Source organism: Dissoconium aciculare (assembly GCF_010015565.1).
Source record: "Dissoconium aciculare CBS 342.82 unplaced genomic scaffold K489scaffold_3, whole genome shotgun sequence".
NCBI classification, from domain to species: domain Eukaryota; kingdom Fungi; phylum Ascomycota; class Dothideomycetes; order Mycosphaerellales; family Dissoconiaceae; genus Dissoconium; species Dissoconium aciculare.
This window is the reverse complement of record NW_022984953.1, coordinates 659,463-674,306: the sequence shown is the minus strand read 5'-3', so window position 1 is coordinate 674,306 and position 14,844 is coordinate 659,463. Positions and strand designations below refer to the sequence as shown.

Sequence of the window (14,844 nt, the reverse complement as noted above, 5' to 3'; positions counted from 1 at the left end):
CTCGTCCGACTTCTGTTCACGCGGGTACAGTACTGGAAGATAAGCGGACCCCAGCATGACCTCACAGGTGTGCATCATCATCGAGGAGTTCACTGTGTCTCCGCGAGATCGTGGTAGACGGACAACATCGTCAGGCTGACACGACATTCCACCCACCCACTCACGTTCTACCTGAATGCCTGCATCCTTGCCATCCATGATTTCCTGCATGCGATGCCGCCATTCCCGCTCACAAGCGATCCGCGCCCTTGCACTCGCTCGCTCGCCGGCGCCGACGTCGATCAAGACCTCCAGCTGCAAAACTCGTTGAATGCGCAAAGCCGGCGTGCGACCTGCATGGGCGATGGCCCAGCTTACGCCTCTTTCGGCACGGTAGCACCACCTGCGCCATTACCACAGAACTACCGACATTTGCTTTGTGGCACACTCCATAATTAACACAACACGGAAGCAAGCACAGGTATAGGATGTGTGCAGATGCGATGATTCTCATCACCATGCCATTCCACAGATCTGCCGGATCCGTGGAGGCTTGCTCCCCTTGCGAGTGAGGCATCCTCCATACCGTTTAGCGTTGATGGTACTCCTCGCGTGGTGCGCATTCATCGGGGCCCGCTCTGGGCGCTCCGCCTCTTCCATCACGTAACATATGGTACATGACGCTCGCTGCTGGATAGGTATGCATGGATATGCTCCGCGCATATCTAATAATTACGATCTTCGTCTTTTGATTCTCCCTCGTTGATTCCTCTGATCCTCCACCACCAGGGTCCACTATGCGACTGACCTTCTCTACCTTCGACCTCCACATCAGAAGACATCCGACGTGAGCATCAGTCGATCGCAGGAATCATGGTCGTCTATTGCACATACTGTGCCCATCCTTTCACAAGAGATGAGCATCTCGAACGTCACATCCTCACTCGTAAGTTTGCAACGTCATCGCTGTCGATTGGAATGGCAGCCACGATGCTGATCCCATCGTTTCCAAACACCACCAATGCTGACATTCATCTCATATCAGATACCAACGTAAAACCTTTCAAATGCCTAACATGTCATATGTCTTTCGCTCGAAGGTTGGTCGCTCCACACTTCTCGTTCACGAAGATCATTGACTGATCGAGGCGTACTCTCATAGAGATCTGTTGCAGAGACACTATACAGTGCACGGTAAAGATGCCAACAACCAAGACATCATCCCGGCTGCGAATGGCATGATACCTAGATCAGCCGGTCGGACACCCATTGCGTGCAGCAATTGCGCCAAGACCAAGACCAAGTGTGATAAGAAGTTCCCCTGCTCGAGATGCTCAGCTCGGAACCTGAAGTGTACGCTGCGACCAACGCGGCGTGTGACGAAAAGCGCAAGCAGATCAGGCATCGTCGTTGAGGCAGACTCGACGGCCTCGGAAGGTGCACCGCTGATGGTCGAAGGAAGCGGTAGCGGAAAGGAGCCGTCGGCAAGCAATCGAAGCCCTCCTCAACAAGAATCGCAAATAGAAACGGCGCTGCCACCGTCATCTGCTTCCGGGCTCATCAGTCCAAACAGCATGTCGCCCAATAGCGAGGAGCAACGTCCTTCGACAGCAGTGGACGCATCTCTTCCAAGTACTGACAGACCAATGTCACCCGCGGACATCACACCAGTACAGCCCTTCTCCTCACCATCACAGTGTCTCGTCGACAGCAGCATGGTAGGCGATACACCAGGCGCCAGCCTTGCCGAAATTGTTCAGATCAGCAACAATGTCTCCGCGACACCAAATCCCAACTTCATGCTCGACTGGAATCAATTGCAAATGCCATCATCTTACAATGAGCTCATGCAACCTCCAATGTTGTTGAACCAAGACATGAACTTTATTCCGGATACATTGACATTGCCGCGACATCACGAGAGCTTAATGGCGATGATGCCAAACCTGCACAATGGCATGCAACCGCTTCAGCTCAACACGCCCATTGAGACCCCAAGGTTGCAGCCATTGATGCCCGGAAGTGCTATGAGCACACCCTTCTTCCAGAACCATCCCATCTCTTCTATGCAACCTTTCAATTCATTGCCGGCTCCAGTCAATGACATTTCCACTGATATCTCAGCACAAGATGCGTGGCCGGCGTTCCGCTGCATGCCAGTCGTCCCGTCCACCGCGTGCCCTCGAACGGCACGTCGAAACCTAGAACTACTCGAGCGGACCCTACGCAACCACGAAGGCTGGGTCCGATGGAGTCCGCAGTGGGATGAAGCTGATGTAGCCAGCAGCAATCAACTGACAGTCATGCAGCTGCACGAGAGTAGTCGTGACAAACTGCTTGCAATCACGCAGACCTTCCTCCACAAAGCTCTCGACATCCATCGAGGTGATCCTGGCGGAAATCATCACGCTCCACAGAATGGTGCCATCTCCAATTTCGTTCTGCTCCCACCAGCGCGCGTTCTCGAGTATTTCCTGCAATCATATGCCAACTCTTTTGAACAATTCTATCCCTTGACGTCACGCGGCACGCTCGATGCCAATGAGCTCTTACATTGCTACAACGACCGCGTGGCAAGTTTGCTTGTGCTCATGATGATCGCTCAAGGTGCCTCAAATGTGCCTTCCGCCGATGCCCGAATTCTTGCTACGGGCTTGACAGAATCATCCAGATTGAGCCTCTTTGACCTCATCGAAAAAAACTACATTATGTCTGGCAATCCGCTTGTCCTCCACGCCGCCTTGCTCTTCACCGTTCAGGCGGCGTGGAGTGGTGACAAATGGCAGATGGACATCTCAATGGGTCAACGCGGCATGTATCTCGCGATGCTTCGGCATTCGGGACTGTTGGAGCTGCATCATAGAATGTCGGCGCCGACGACCAATCAAGCACCGAACACAGACTTGCTCTGGAGCGAATGGATTCAAGCCGAGTCTCGCAGTCGATTGGTGTACTCCTGGCTCATGGTAGATCAAGATATCGCGTTACTTCATGATTGTGCACCTCTCTTCTCGGTCACGGAATTTAAGGTTCCTATGCCGGATGCGGATCGTCTATGGCGTTCCAGAAGTGCTGCAGAATGGTCGGCAAACTTTGAGCAGGTGCACGAGTTCGCAGGTGGTTTCTCTTCTGTCGGTTCCGACGCTCGGCCGATGTCGCTTCTTGAACTGTATGGTCATTTCCTGGACAACGAGCTCATAGCTCTTGGTATCGAGATGACGCCATTACAGCTCCGCTTATTGTTGCATCCGCTTCAATCCCTGGTATGGCAGTCAGGTCAGCTACTGAGGTGCTTCAACGACCCATTTGCCATTCAACATCAGGACATGCCGCGAACGGTCAGCGCCTCTTCCACGAAAGGCCGACTTGAAGAAGCCCAGAATCTGCTGCAACGATGGTATGACTTGGCTGAGCGTTACCTCAACGTGAATGCAATGTGTCCCATGATGCAGACGAACCTGGTCATATTTCACCTGATCAGCTTGAACGCGGTGACAAACTTCACAGACATCGAGCGCGTCGCTCGTCGCGAGCTCGTCGGCACAACTTACCAGGAAGTATCTTGGTTGCATAAACGATGCATTGCCGATATTGAAGAGGCCGTGTATCACTGCGGCCAAATTTTGAGACTGATACGCTCCATGCCGAGAAGCGTGCGGCCACCCTGGTGGGCCGGTGCCATGTATCGCGTCGCGCTGGTGCTCTGGGCAAATTGCCTGATCACTGGCGAATTTGGCTCATCACCGATCGGCAGCACCATGTTTCCCAGATTGGGCTCGGTCTTCGCCATCGATTCATTATCAGCAGAACATCCTCTCATCGTACGCTACCTCACCAAGCGCGATGGAATCCCATGTATGACCAAGCGGGATGGCTCGCAGGTCGTGATCGATCGGCCGCTTGTGGTGCTTCAGCACTGTGTCGAGGTCATCGATGAAGGAGTAACCACCAGATTCTCTGAGGGCGTCCGGTCGAAGCTGCAACGATTGGCGAGCGCTCATATGCGGTGACCTAACAAGTTCGGCGCTGAGCCTTTCCTTGAGTCAACTTGATAGCTCGACCGGCGCAGGAGCCGAATTCTCCCTTTGCACATGAACGGTATTAACGACTGACGACTTGACGAACTTACGAAGAAGCTCCTTCGAGGCTTGCATCCCTTTCTTGCTTTTGTATCCTTTCGCATATATCGCAGCGAGAGCCTCTTGTTTTGACGAAATTGAAAGCATCGGCGGCGTTCCCACATGCACTTACATGCATACATGGTGCAATAGGAGGTGCGGTGAATAGTTTCAATTGCTTTACTTTTCGTTTCCTGCCCCCAGGCAACAACCAATTTTCCATTTGATGATTAGGGTGCACAGAGAAGACACTTGGTTATGACAAGACCAATGGGCGTGCTACATAATCGAATTCTATTGTCCACTTCGCCCGCATCTCTCATGTCACATACATAATCTTCCCTGATTCGGCATCCAACGGGGAGCCGAGCGCCAGCCGGCCTTTTTTGCGTCTTCTGAAGATCTGAGACTGGCACACAAACATCCATTATGCACGCCCGTGTCTCCTTCGCCCGTGTCTTCAAAATGTGTCCTCCCAGCGGAAACTACGCATACTACCAGATGGGTCGGGCGGGACCCCCGAGACAGGACAGTGAAGATCCTCGCTATGATTCTGAGTTCGGCGACCTTATCGCCTCACGAGGTGACGATTCCTCGTCAGCTTAGCAGAGAGACTTGAACTGTCTCGCGATGTGGCGATGAGAATCTGCAGAAAAGCAAGCTGAAGCTGGTGGAATGGTCATTGACTATACACCGAATGGTAGTGGTACATGTGGGACGCAGGGCTTTTTGGATGCGTACGCAATGGATCTATAGGACTGTTCTGCTTATACATGGTACATCGATATCTTATAGGCCGGTAGAGTGCTGTTCTCTTGCTGGACATTCTCGAAATATAAATATTGTTCTTTACCGGGACGGTCGAGAGCGATCGTTTCGGTGCCAAGGTGACAGTGAGCGCGAAGACCGGTGTGAATATGAAGGTGGTTTCATAACCACGAGATTCAAGGCCTCTGTACTTGATATTTCACCGTTTGTTGCTCGCTCACTTGAAGATAGTCGGGTCCTTGCTACAGCATGGTAGCCTCGTGTTGAAACTGAGGATCTTCCATTATTCGCATGAAACTTGCTGCAAGACTAGTATTATACATTCGAAATTTAGATGTGTACACTATGAACGACTCCTATCCCCTTCTGTACGAGAATTAGATTGTCGTAGATAAGGCCTGATTTGTGAAGATCATTATCCTCGCAGCCATTCTATGTGCAGCGTCCCTCGTGGAATCCTCACGGCGCTGACACATCTAAGTGCGCTGTTTTGAAAGGTGGCTTCGAATCGGCCTTTGAATGTCTTCCAATCGTCCTTCGAGGGCCGTAAGCATACGTGACCAAACTCCAGCGGTGATAAATGCGGTGAGGTTGTAATACAGTAAAAATAGCGCCTGCGACACGGAAGGACAATGGTATGTCGAGCGCCGCCGGACGTGGGGATCCGAGAAAGAATACTAAATACGCTGGAGGTGGTGGTCCGTCGGACCGTTGAAGCGATCCGCGTGAGCTCTCTGCCCCAATAATACTGCCATATCGGGGCAAGCGTGCGTGCCTCGCGCCATTTTGTTTGGTTCTCGTAAGGCAGAGCGTCACGACTGTTTGTCGCCGACTTCCAGCGCCCTGAGAAGACTTGGGTACAATTTCGGAGCCACGGGCACATTCCGTCGATCTGGATGAGATTCGGTATTTCGCACCTCAAGTTAAGACCGAACCCAGGCTCAGAGCATCTGCAAGGGGTTTGATCATTTTCGGTTGATTCCTTGCTTCCGTCCAAGGCTTTGTTCCATCAGTATCACGGCTAGGAATTGATATTCGTGCACTGAAAACCAAGACCCGCCAGCCACGCACCGTTATGAAGCCTAGCTCTTTCTCACGTGCTACGGGCACTGCAATAGCCATCATCCTCATGTATCGACGAACGCCATCGGAATATTCGTCATGAATGTAGCGAATTGTCACTGGCCGTCGACGGAAAAGGAGCGGAGCCGCCAGGGGTTGGCCTTGAACCATCGCGGGGAAGGATGCGAGATGGTTCCGCTCTGGGTACGACAATCTTGGCGATGAATATCTGCTTTCACTTCCTCCACTGTTAAACTGCCACTCGCCCCCAAGTGTGTCCGTTGCTGTCGCGACTCGGGCTTCGGTGATCGGGGTCTTTCGCCGCGGTGCGCGTGGTCACACAGCTTCCGAGAACAAAGCTCGAAGCACACATTGGGAGTTCAATGTATAGATAGCCTATCGCTCGCTCGCAAACAATGTGAAAATGTCCAAGAACTCAAATCGTCTGTCATTCGATCCACTAGGTGCCATTGCCAAATACAACAGTCTTCAAGCTCATTTTCTCAACCCCACATTTCCAGCCAACATGTCTGCTCCTCAAGCCTTAGAGACCTCCCGCCTTGATGGCAAGGTCGCTCTTGTCACCGGTTCCGGCCGTGGCATTGGTGCCGCCATGGCAGTCGAGCTCGCCCGCCGCGGTGCAAAGGTCGTTGTTAACTACGCCAACTCGCTTGAGGCAGCGAACAAGATCGTAGACCAGATCAAGCAAAACGGCGGCGAGGCCATCGCCATCAAGGCCGACGTCGGAGATGTCTCACAAACCACCAAGCTGATGGAGGAGGCCAAAGCACACTTCGGCAAGCTCGACATCGTCTGCTCCAACTCCGGTGTCGTTTCCTTCGGTCACTTCGGTGACGTCTCCGAGGAGGAGTTCGACCGCGTCTTCCGCATCAATACTCGCGGTCAATTCTTCGTTGCCCGCGAGGCCTACAAGCATCTCGAGGTCGGCGGCCGCATCATCCTCATGGGCTCGATCACCGGGCAGGCCAAGGGTGTGCCCAAGCACGCCGTCTACTCAGGATCCAAGGGTGCCATTGAGACCTTCGTTCGCTGCATGGCCATTGATGCCGGTGACAAGAAGATCACTGTCAACTGCATCGCGCCTGGTGGCATCAAGACCGACATGTACCACGCCGTCTGCCGCGAGTACATTCCCAACGGCGAGAACCTTACTGATGATCAGGTCGATGAGGTATGTATCATCCCTAAAGCTGACATCGAGGATCCATCATTGACATTGCAATCGCAGTACGCCGCCACATGGTCCCCTCTAGCCCGTGTCGGTCAGCCCATTGATATCGCCCGTGTCGTATGCTTCCTTGCCTCGCAGGATGGTGAATGGATCAACGGCAAGGTCATCGGCATTGACGGTGCTGCCTGTAAGTTCTTTTGTTCGTCGTCATCTTCTAGATTAATGCTAATCCTTGTCACAGGCATGTAAGCGCATGGTCTTGTTATAGGCTCGCTTCTCTCCTCTAGTCCACCATTCATTGGATGCTACTCTGTAAAGGGGTAGCAGCGTTGACGATTTCCCCAACAAGGCCAATGGCAGAATTATTGATGCACAGCATTTCCCGGGTTCACAGCTGTCTTATGAGATTTGGCGAAGGCGCAACAGGGGTTTTGCTATGACAAGGACTGTCTCCTGGCCATGGCGGTCATGTCTACGATATATTTGAAACACGAATCAAAAATTATTCAATCTCATAAACTTCGAATGAGATGTGAAGTCACTCATGAGGCAATGCCCGTGTGCGCCTTGTGTTCGTGATTGGGGCTTCCGTAGCAAACCGGGAGACGCGCGTCCCGCCCACCGTAATAAGGTCCAACCCTAGTCCAATAAGTAGCATGTGTGGTGGCATGTGTACTCTCCCGGCTGGGCCATTACGTTGGCATGCCACTTGGGTGCAGGAAGGTGCTGAGCCAAGTCAACCACGCCCAGATGCTCCAACGCTTTGCATTCTCTGTGAATTATCTGTTAACTGATGATGAAAATCTTCGAACGTCTCCGAATCCCGAAAGCGGCTTCTGTGTTGTCGAAGACAAATATTTGATCAATTGCTTCTTCTCTCGACTCGAGCAACGCTACTCCCGGAAATACGTCAAATATGGCCCATCTGCTACGCGGGAAGCAAGCCGGTATTCAGAATGATCTCAGTGCTGGCTTGACCAACGACCTATTTGTCCTCGACGATCTTGCTAGATTTGGTGTAAACTCTCAGATTTCCTGTCTTGCATACGATCCAGTGCAATCACTATTAGCTGTCGGAACCAAAAACTCGCAGTTTGGCCAAGGACAGCTCTACATATTCGGCCGCGGACGTATCCAGGCAATCTTCACTCTCGCATCAAGAGGCGCCAGCGTAACGACAATCCAGTTCTGTGCAGAGAGACTCGTGGTCGTAGATTCGAAGAACGATGTCTCCTTTTACTCCCTCGAGCGAAAACGTCTGGTCGGCTCCCATTCGCCGCCTGGTGCAATCAGTACGATCTGCACAGATGTCATGCTTGACTATGCCCTCATCGGGTTACAGAGCGGTGATATCTTAGCATATGATCTAGATCGTGAAGCTTTGGCGCCTTTCCGTATCCCTAACCTCTGGATGGAAATGGAGCCACGAGCGCGGGTTTCGAGTGTCGTTGCATTGCAGTTTCACCCGCGTGATATCGGGACATTGCTCGTCGGTTATACTCACGGTGCAGTCATATACAGCTTCAAATTGAACAAGGCCTTGCGATTTTTCCGTTACGAGGTCCCTCGAGGGGCCCCCGGTGGTGATGGAGATCCTTCTGCTGTGAACGTGATCCGGCGACCAAAGCTTACACAAGCAGTTTGGCATCCTACTGGAACTTTCATCTTGACAGGCTACGACGACAGTTCGATGGTTTTCTGGGACACGATCAAGGATGGACGCATGCTAATGGCGAGGACTTTGGACAACGTCAACATTGCGACTCCGGGGGCCAGCAGCATAGAACTTGGACGAGGTGCTCAGAGTATGGCGGTGAACTTGCCTCTGTTCAAGATATCCTGGTGCGTAAACCAACAAGACACAGAAGATACCGCGCTTCTTATAGCTGGCGGGCTTTCATCACAAGCTCCGACTCACGGCTTGAGTCTGCTCGAACTTGGTCGTACGCCCGTATATGCAACAAGCTCATGGGAGGGCCTTGTTGCATACTTTCAGACACCGAAACGGCAAAGAATACTGCCCACTCCGCCTGGTGCTGAAGTGGTAGACTACTGCCTCATCCCGCGGACTTCACCACATTTTGCGGGAGCTCACGATCCCATCGCGATCATCGCTCTCCTCGCTTCCGGAGAGCTTTTAACCCTCTCGTTCCCGTCAGGACATCCTATCACGCCGACAAACCAATTGCATCCCTCTTTGTCATGTGTGCATCCTTTCGTCAAAATCATCAATTCCACGCAGATAGAACGAGAGAAGTGGTTGGGGCTACAAGAGCGACGCCAGCAGGGACCTCGGATCTTGCAAGGCGGCTGCGAGGTACCGCACCCATTGCGGCGATATGAGGCTCGCAGCATCGTACAGACTGTACACGCGGATGGTACAATTCGCTTGTGGGATATGGGCTACGGCGATGAAATCGAGAACAACAAAGTCTTGCAGGTTGATGTCGGCCGTGCCGTAGGTCATCTCGACAATCTCGACATCACAGCAGTGTCTTTCGCGGGATCGAGTGTCGAACTGGCTGTGGGACTTCGTAGCGGCGAGTTTGCTATCTTTCGCTGGAGCGTGATTAGAGAGGCCGGCCGCGACACAAAAATATCACAGCCAAACCAACCAGGCAAGCTTACGAGCATCGTCGATCGTGTGGATCCGTCCCTGCACGAAGGATTGGCGCCGTTCACTTTGTTTGATGCTCAAGACGGACCTGTCACTGCAGTATGCATGAGTGAAGTAGGGTTTGCTGCTGCCGGATTTCAAGGTGGCAGCATTGTTTTGATTGACCTTCGCGGCCCGGCCGTTATTCTCAAGACTTCCGTCCAAGACTTGGGCAAAGGCCACAGGAGCGGCGGTTTATTGAGGCATAGCAGTAACACGGCGGATTCAAGCAAGGCTGAATACGTTACCAAGATCGAATTCAGCATCATGATGCTTGAGAACGAAGATTACAGCTCTATCTCACTTCATGTTGGAACAAACTTGGGCCGCCTGGCAACCTTCAAGATCATCCCCGATCCGAGCGGTCGCTATACGACACAATATGCAGGACAAAGCTCTCTGTCTGACAGTCGAATCCTATACATCGCTCCCATCAATGCCGACACAGGCAAGGTCGCATCTGCGAATCCTGGCGCTATGGGTGCGCTCGCTTCAGGTCTCCGCGTCAATGGCGCTTTGCTCGTAGTCTCGGCAACGTCAATCAATATCTTCCGTCCGGCGAATTCTCGTGGTGCTCATCGGTCTTTCGATGGCGTCTTTTGCGATTGCGCAAGCTTGGTCCAGTATCAGGTAGATGCTCGAGGATCTGCTTTACTCACGCTCTGTGGCGATGGTTCTGCTCGCATATTTGCTCTCCCCTCGCTCCGAGAACTCAAAAATATCCCGCTTTCACCATCACCTTCGAATCCAGCCAGCCTGCCCTCCATTGATCCTCGACGTCTTCCTAGCGCCTCAATAACCACTACAGGTAACATTATTGCCTTCACCGGCCCGTCTGAGATAGTCCTGCTGTCGCTCTGGGGTACTGGCACGCCGTTACCTCCCGTCACCAAAGACAGTCTATTCAATCCTGAAGCGGTCATCCCTGCCCGACCCACAATCTCATCTCTTCAATGGGTGACTGGCACACAATATGTCACTCCTTTAGACATGGATATCCTGATTGGAGGTCCAGATCGTCCTCCTTCCAAACGCATGATCGCCCAGAGTCGCGCTGAAGAAGAAGAAATGCGAAAGGCCGGTCGAGCAAGCGCTGCCGGTGCTGCATCCTCGTCTACAGCATCTGGCGAAGAAGGTTACTGGGCCTACATGCAAAGGCAGCTGGCAGAACGAACGGAAAAACTTGGCCTGGTAGGAGACAGCATGGAATCACTGGAGAAGAACTCGAGCAACTGGTTGGACGATGTGAATAAGTTCGTCTCGAAACAGAAGAGAGGTGCAGCGACTGGACGTGAGTATCTGCCATGCACTTGTTTCATTTCTCGCGTGATGATTGTAGCTTCTCTAACTGGGTCGGATGTGATCATTCTTTGGGAAGGTGTGCTAACATCTTATTTCCGAACAGTAATCAAAGCGCGCTTTGGACTCTGATCTCTATACACAATGGGTCACTGTATTCGATGGATTCTTTGAGCAGATCACCGACATAGGCACACCTCTGAATCAACAAGCAGTATGCGAATAGCTTCGTTTCGAAGCTCGCCACTCGATCACTTTTACTACAGAGGCTGCGAGCGACCCTGCTCACGAAAGTTGTCGCATGAGTCTTGACGCAACTACCGTCGTCGCCCTGAGGTGTCAATGCACGTATCGGATGAGTCTAATAGAGTTTGAGTCCCGCCTATGCAACCCTGAGATTCAGGAAACGACCTGTCACTACGATCAAACCATCGAGAAATGCTGGCTTCCCAAGAAGAGGTGCAGGAGACTGCATGGATTTGTGATCGGAGTTCAGAATTAACGGAAAAGATCTGCCGCGCCTGGTAGGCTTTGAACAAGATCATATCGATTACTTGAAGTCGACAGCGCAACCTTAACCATTCAAACGATCTCCCATTCACCTGTGTGATTGAGAGCGGACTTGTGTTGGGCGGGACTTCATGGCGCGGAATATCATTGGAAGTTCACGCGCGCCGATCTACACATGCATCTCCGTATCGGAGAAGCCGAGAGTGGTGGAAGGAGAAAAGGATGGATGTCAATTTCGATTTAGAGCGGAAGATCGTACTTCGTGTTGCATGCACGTAAATATGCATCTGATCAAATGCATCAGCGTGACAATCAGCATGTGAATCCGTGGCCAACGCCTGCGTGCATAATATGAACGGTCGTTTGTGCATGAGCACAGCCGCATAAAGCGTAGTTATGCGCCTTGGCATAGTTTCCTGCTCTTCCACATATGCATAACCCTAAAAATCGCTACAGCCGGAGGTAGTAGAACATGCCGCGATGGTTTGAGACGAATGGTGAAGGCATCAACTGGCGATGGCGACAACGGAGAAGACCGAGTAAGTTCCTATAAGCAAGGCCATCGAATAATAATTTATTGGCATTTTGGCTCTAATTTGGCTTACAACCAAATACAGGCTCAGCAAAGATGCTCGAACCAACCCCCGCGGTATCCCATACGCTCCCTTCGTCGACCGAGTTGAAGACTATGTTTCAACTCGCGCAGAGGTCGAGCCCGCGCTGAAGAGTTTTCAAGAGATGATCTCGTGAGTCCTGATGAAGATCGTTGGAATCGACCGGTGCTTAAACGAATTCCCGCGACTGATCATTTTCTCTTAAGAAAATATCAGTTCATGGAAGCCAACAATCAACGACGAGCACGCGGCCTTCGTGACAAGATCCCGGATATTCAAAAGACACTGGACACTGTACGATTCTTACAGAAACGCGAGGTGTGTTCCCGTATTTACATTCCAAGGTGCTGTCGAACCGGAACCTGCACCCTTGTTCCAACCTGTCAAGTTTGAAAGGGCAACCTTCAGCAAGAAACGCATCTCCCATTCCTCGAAATTTCTGTCAAGGAGATTCAAACGCTGATGATATCCCTAGCCCGACGCCGACCCGCTCGAGGCTACTTTCGAGCTCAACGATACCCTCTACGCCAAAGCCAACATACCCGCCAACACGGAAGAAGTCTACCTATGGCTTGGGGTGAGTACCCTTTCATTGATGAGCCCTCGAGGCATTTCAAGTGAGTTTGAGGTCCACAAATCTAACAACCTACTCTTCCCCCAATTATAGGCCAACGTCATGCTCGCATACCCCTTATCCGAAGCGGAGACATTGCTGCGGTCGAAGCTCGAAGCCGCTCAGGCGAGTCTCGCGAACTGCGACGAGGATTTAGATTTCTTGAGGGAGCAGATCACGGTGAGTTGTTCCACGTCAATTTTTCCGTCAGGAACGCTCTTTTTCTCCTACAAAATATGTTCTTGTTATTTGGGGATTTCGGCTGACTTATTGGTGCCCTCTTATGGCTGTCCATCACAGACTCTCGAAGTGGCTACTGCGCGGCTCTACAACTGGGATGTGGGGCAGAGGCGCAAGGAGAAATCGGCAGGTGGGGAGGGCGATGAATGAGGCGGGAAGGTGGATTTGGTCCTTCTGAAACACTAAGGTGGCACTGAGAATCGACATATACGTCCTGAAGTCGAAATGTCTGTGGCAAGCCGGAAACGGTAATGTTCATGGTGATGGGACAAAACATTGAGTAGCTAAAATCGGGCATGATCGGAGTCGCACCTACGGAACCTCTCACATGTACTGCTATCAAGAGTAGCATGAAGCAATCATTCCAAGTAAAAAGGTTTTTATAATCCCTTGTGCTCATGACGTGTCAGAGACTACTAGCGGATGTGGTGGTGGTATCATGAAGGCAGCGAGCAAAGATAAAGGGGAGAAACAACAGAGCGAGGGGAACAACAAACGCGTCATTAAAATCCATACGCCCCCTCTTGACCATTCTTGGTGCATAATACAATAATGACTCCCAAACCGATGAAAAATTGAAAAGAGAAAAACAAGGGACGAGAAAGGCACGCTTGACCAACGATCGGCGCCACTGGAATTGAGGTTTGCAAGGGCATTGAGGCATATGTGCAATTGGATGTGATGGCCACCAATGTATCGTGAAGCGCTGTAAGAGTAAGAGCAAAGTAAAAAGTCTTTACTGCGTCTAAGTGATGTTGATGGTATACATAAAGTAGAGGATTACCAGGTAAAGGATGCGAGCAACGACGCAATCAACAGGGAAGGGCTTCGGACGGGCTGGCCTACGCCGAGACCCGTTGGCGCAGGTAGGAAGCAGACACAAGGAGGTAGCGGGAGACTCCTCTCCTAGTCAAGTTCGATGACCTCCTGCTTCGGCTTGGCATTATTATTGTTATTGTTGCCGTTCATTCTCTGCTGCTGCTGCTGTTGTTGTTGCATGAGAAATTGCTGTTGCTGTTGCTGTTGCTGGTGCTGGTGCATCTGCTGCTGTGGCCCGCGTTTGAGCTGCTGTTGCTGGTGCTGCTGTTGCATCAGTTGTCGCTGTTGCTGCATCATCTGAATGGCTTGCTGCTGTTGCAATCGGTTGAGCTGTGGATTCTGCTGCTGCTGCTGCTGTTGCTGCATCCTGTACATCTGCTGGAGGTTCTGCTGATATTGCTGTTGCTGTTGCTGCTGTTGCTGCATTTGTTGTGATGATGTTGGCCGCTGCTGCTGCTGTAAGCCTTGTTGCGATAGTTGTTGTTGTAGCTGCTGCTGCTGCTGTGGTGTTAACGGCGGCGGCTGCTGTTGTGGTGGCAGCTGTCGTTGTGGTTGATGCTGCGACTGTGAGCGTGCCATTGTCGAGGAAGCTTGGGCGGGCGTGGGTGCTTGTTGATGCTGCGATTGCGTTCGCGCCATCGTCGGCGGCTGGGGCGCTGTCAGCGATTGCTTCGCTGCTGCCTTCGCACGCTGATTAGTCGGCATCGATGTGCTCGCGACCTTCGATGAAGCGCCCGCGTTCGCTTTAGATGGCGATTTTGAGACCATCTTCGCCTGTGGCGGCTTAGTGGGGACATCAGGCTTTGTCTCGATAGGTGGAGCCGGTTCCGGTATCGTAGTGGAATCACCGATGAGATGATCTCCTAGATCGCGGAAAGCTTGAACAACAGCTTGAAGAGCCTGCCCAGCAGCTTCGGGCTGCGCGAGAATACATGTCTTGACGCCCCACCAGTCCTTGCCCTCACGCAGGAAGA

At 52.0% G+C, this 14,844-nt stretch overlaps 4 protein-coding genes across 4 annotated transcripts; all 4 read left to right on the top strand.

The window, feature by feature from the left end:
* Window positions 1–704: 704 nt before the first annotated feature.
* Window positions 705–4,047, top strand: K489DRAFT_147157 (uncharacterized protein). Its single transcript, XM_033599192.1, has 3 exons — window positions 705–925; window positions 1,025–1,079; window positions 1,142–4,047. The coding sequence occupies exons 1-3, from the start codon at window positions 853–855 to the stop codon at window positions 3,987–3,989; spliced, it is 2,976 nt and encodes a 991-aa protein (XP_033462068.1). The 5' UTR covers window positions 705–852; the 3' UTR covers window positions 3,990–4,047.
* A 2,193-nt stretch (window positions 4,048–6,240) lies between these two features.
* K489DRAFT_377570 (NAD(P)-binding protein) lies at window positions 6,241–7,600 on the top strand. Its single transcript, XM_033604186.1, has one exon. It carries the CDS (start codon window positions 6,352–6,354, stop codon window positions 7,366–7,368), a length of 1,017 nt encoding a protein of 338 aa, XP_033462067.1. The 5' UTR covers window positions 6,241–6,351; the 3' UTR covers window positions 7,369–7,600.
* Window positions 7,601–8,035: 435 nt separating this feature from the next.
* Window positions 8,036–11,206, top strand: K489DRAFT_387144 (uncharacterized protein; the record flags this gene model as incomplete). Its single annotated transcript, XM_033606296.1, has 3 exons — window positions 8,036–10,784; window positions 10,911–11,066; window positions 11,181–11,206. The coding sequence occupies 3 exons, from the start codon at window positions 8,036–8,038 to the stop codon at window positions 11,204–11,206; spliced, it is 2,931 nt and encodes a 976-aa protein (XP_033462066.1).
* Window positions 11,207–12,100: 894 nt separating this feature from the next.
* On the top strand, window positions 12,101–13,201 carry K489DRAFT_387143 (ESC prefoldin protein subunit 3; the record flags this gene model as incomplete). The annotated part of the gene is made up of 6 exons (XM_033606295.1): window positions 12,101–12,123; window positions 12,202–12,330; window positions 12,405–12,516; window positions 12,674–12,775; window positions 12,866–12,991; window positions 13,112–13,201. The coding sequence occupies 6 exons, from the start codon at window positions 12,101–12,103 to the stop codon at window positions 13,199–13,201; spliced, it is 582 nt and encodes a 193-aa protein (XP_033462065.1).
* Window positions 13,202–14,844: the final 1,643 nt, after the last annotated feature.

Bases quoted from the DNA above. Each gene is read 5' to 3' on its own strand.
- K489DRAFT_147157 (XM_033599192.1), top strand. From the start codon at position 853: ATGGTCGTCTATTGCACATACTGTGCCCATCCTTTCACAAGAGATGAG. The intron at 926-1,024 runs GTAAGTTTGCAA...ATCTCATATCAG, and splicing joins CGAACGTCACATCCTCACTC to ATACCAACGTAAAACCTTTC. The intron at 1,080-1,141 runs GTTGGTCGCTCC...GTACTCTCATAG, and splicing joins CATATGTCTTTCGCTCGAAG to AGATCTGTTGCAGAGACACT.
- K489DRAFT_377570 (XM_033604186.1), top strand. From the start codon at position 6,352: ATGTCCAAGAACTCAAATCGTCTGTCATTCGATCCACTAGGTGCCATT.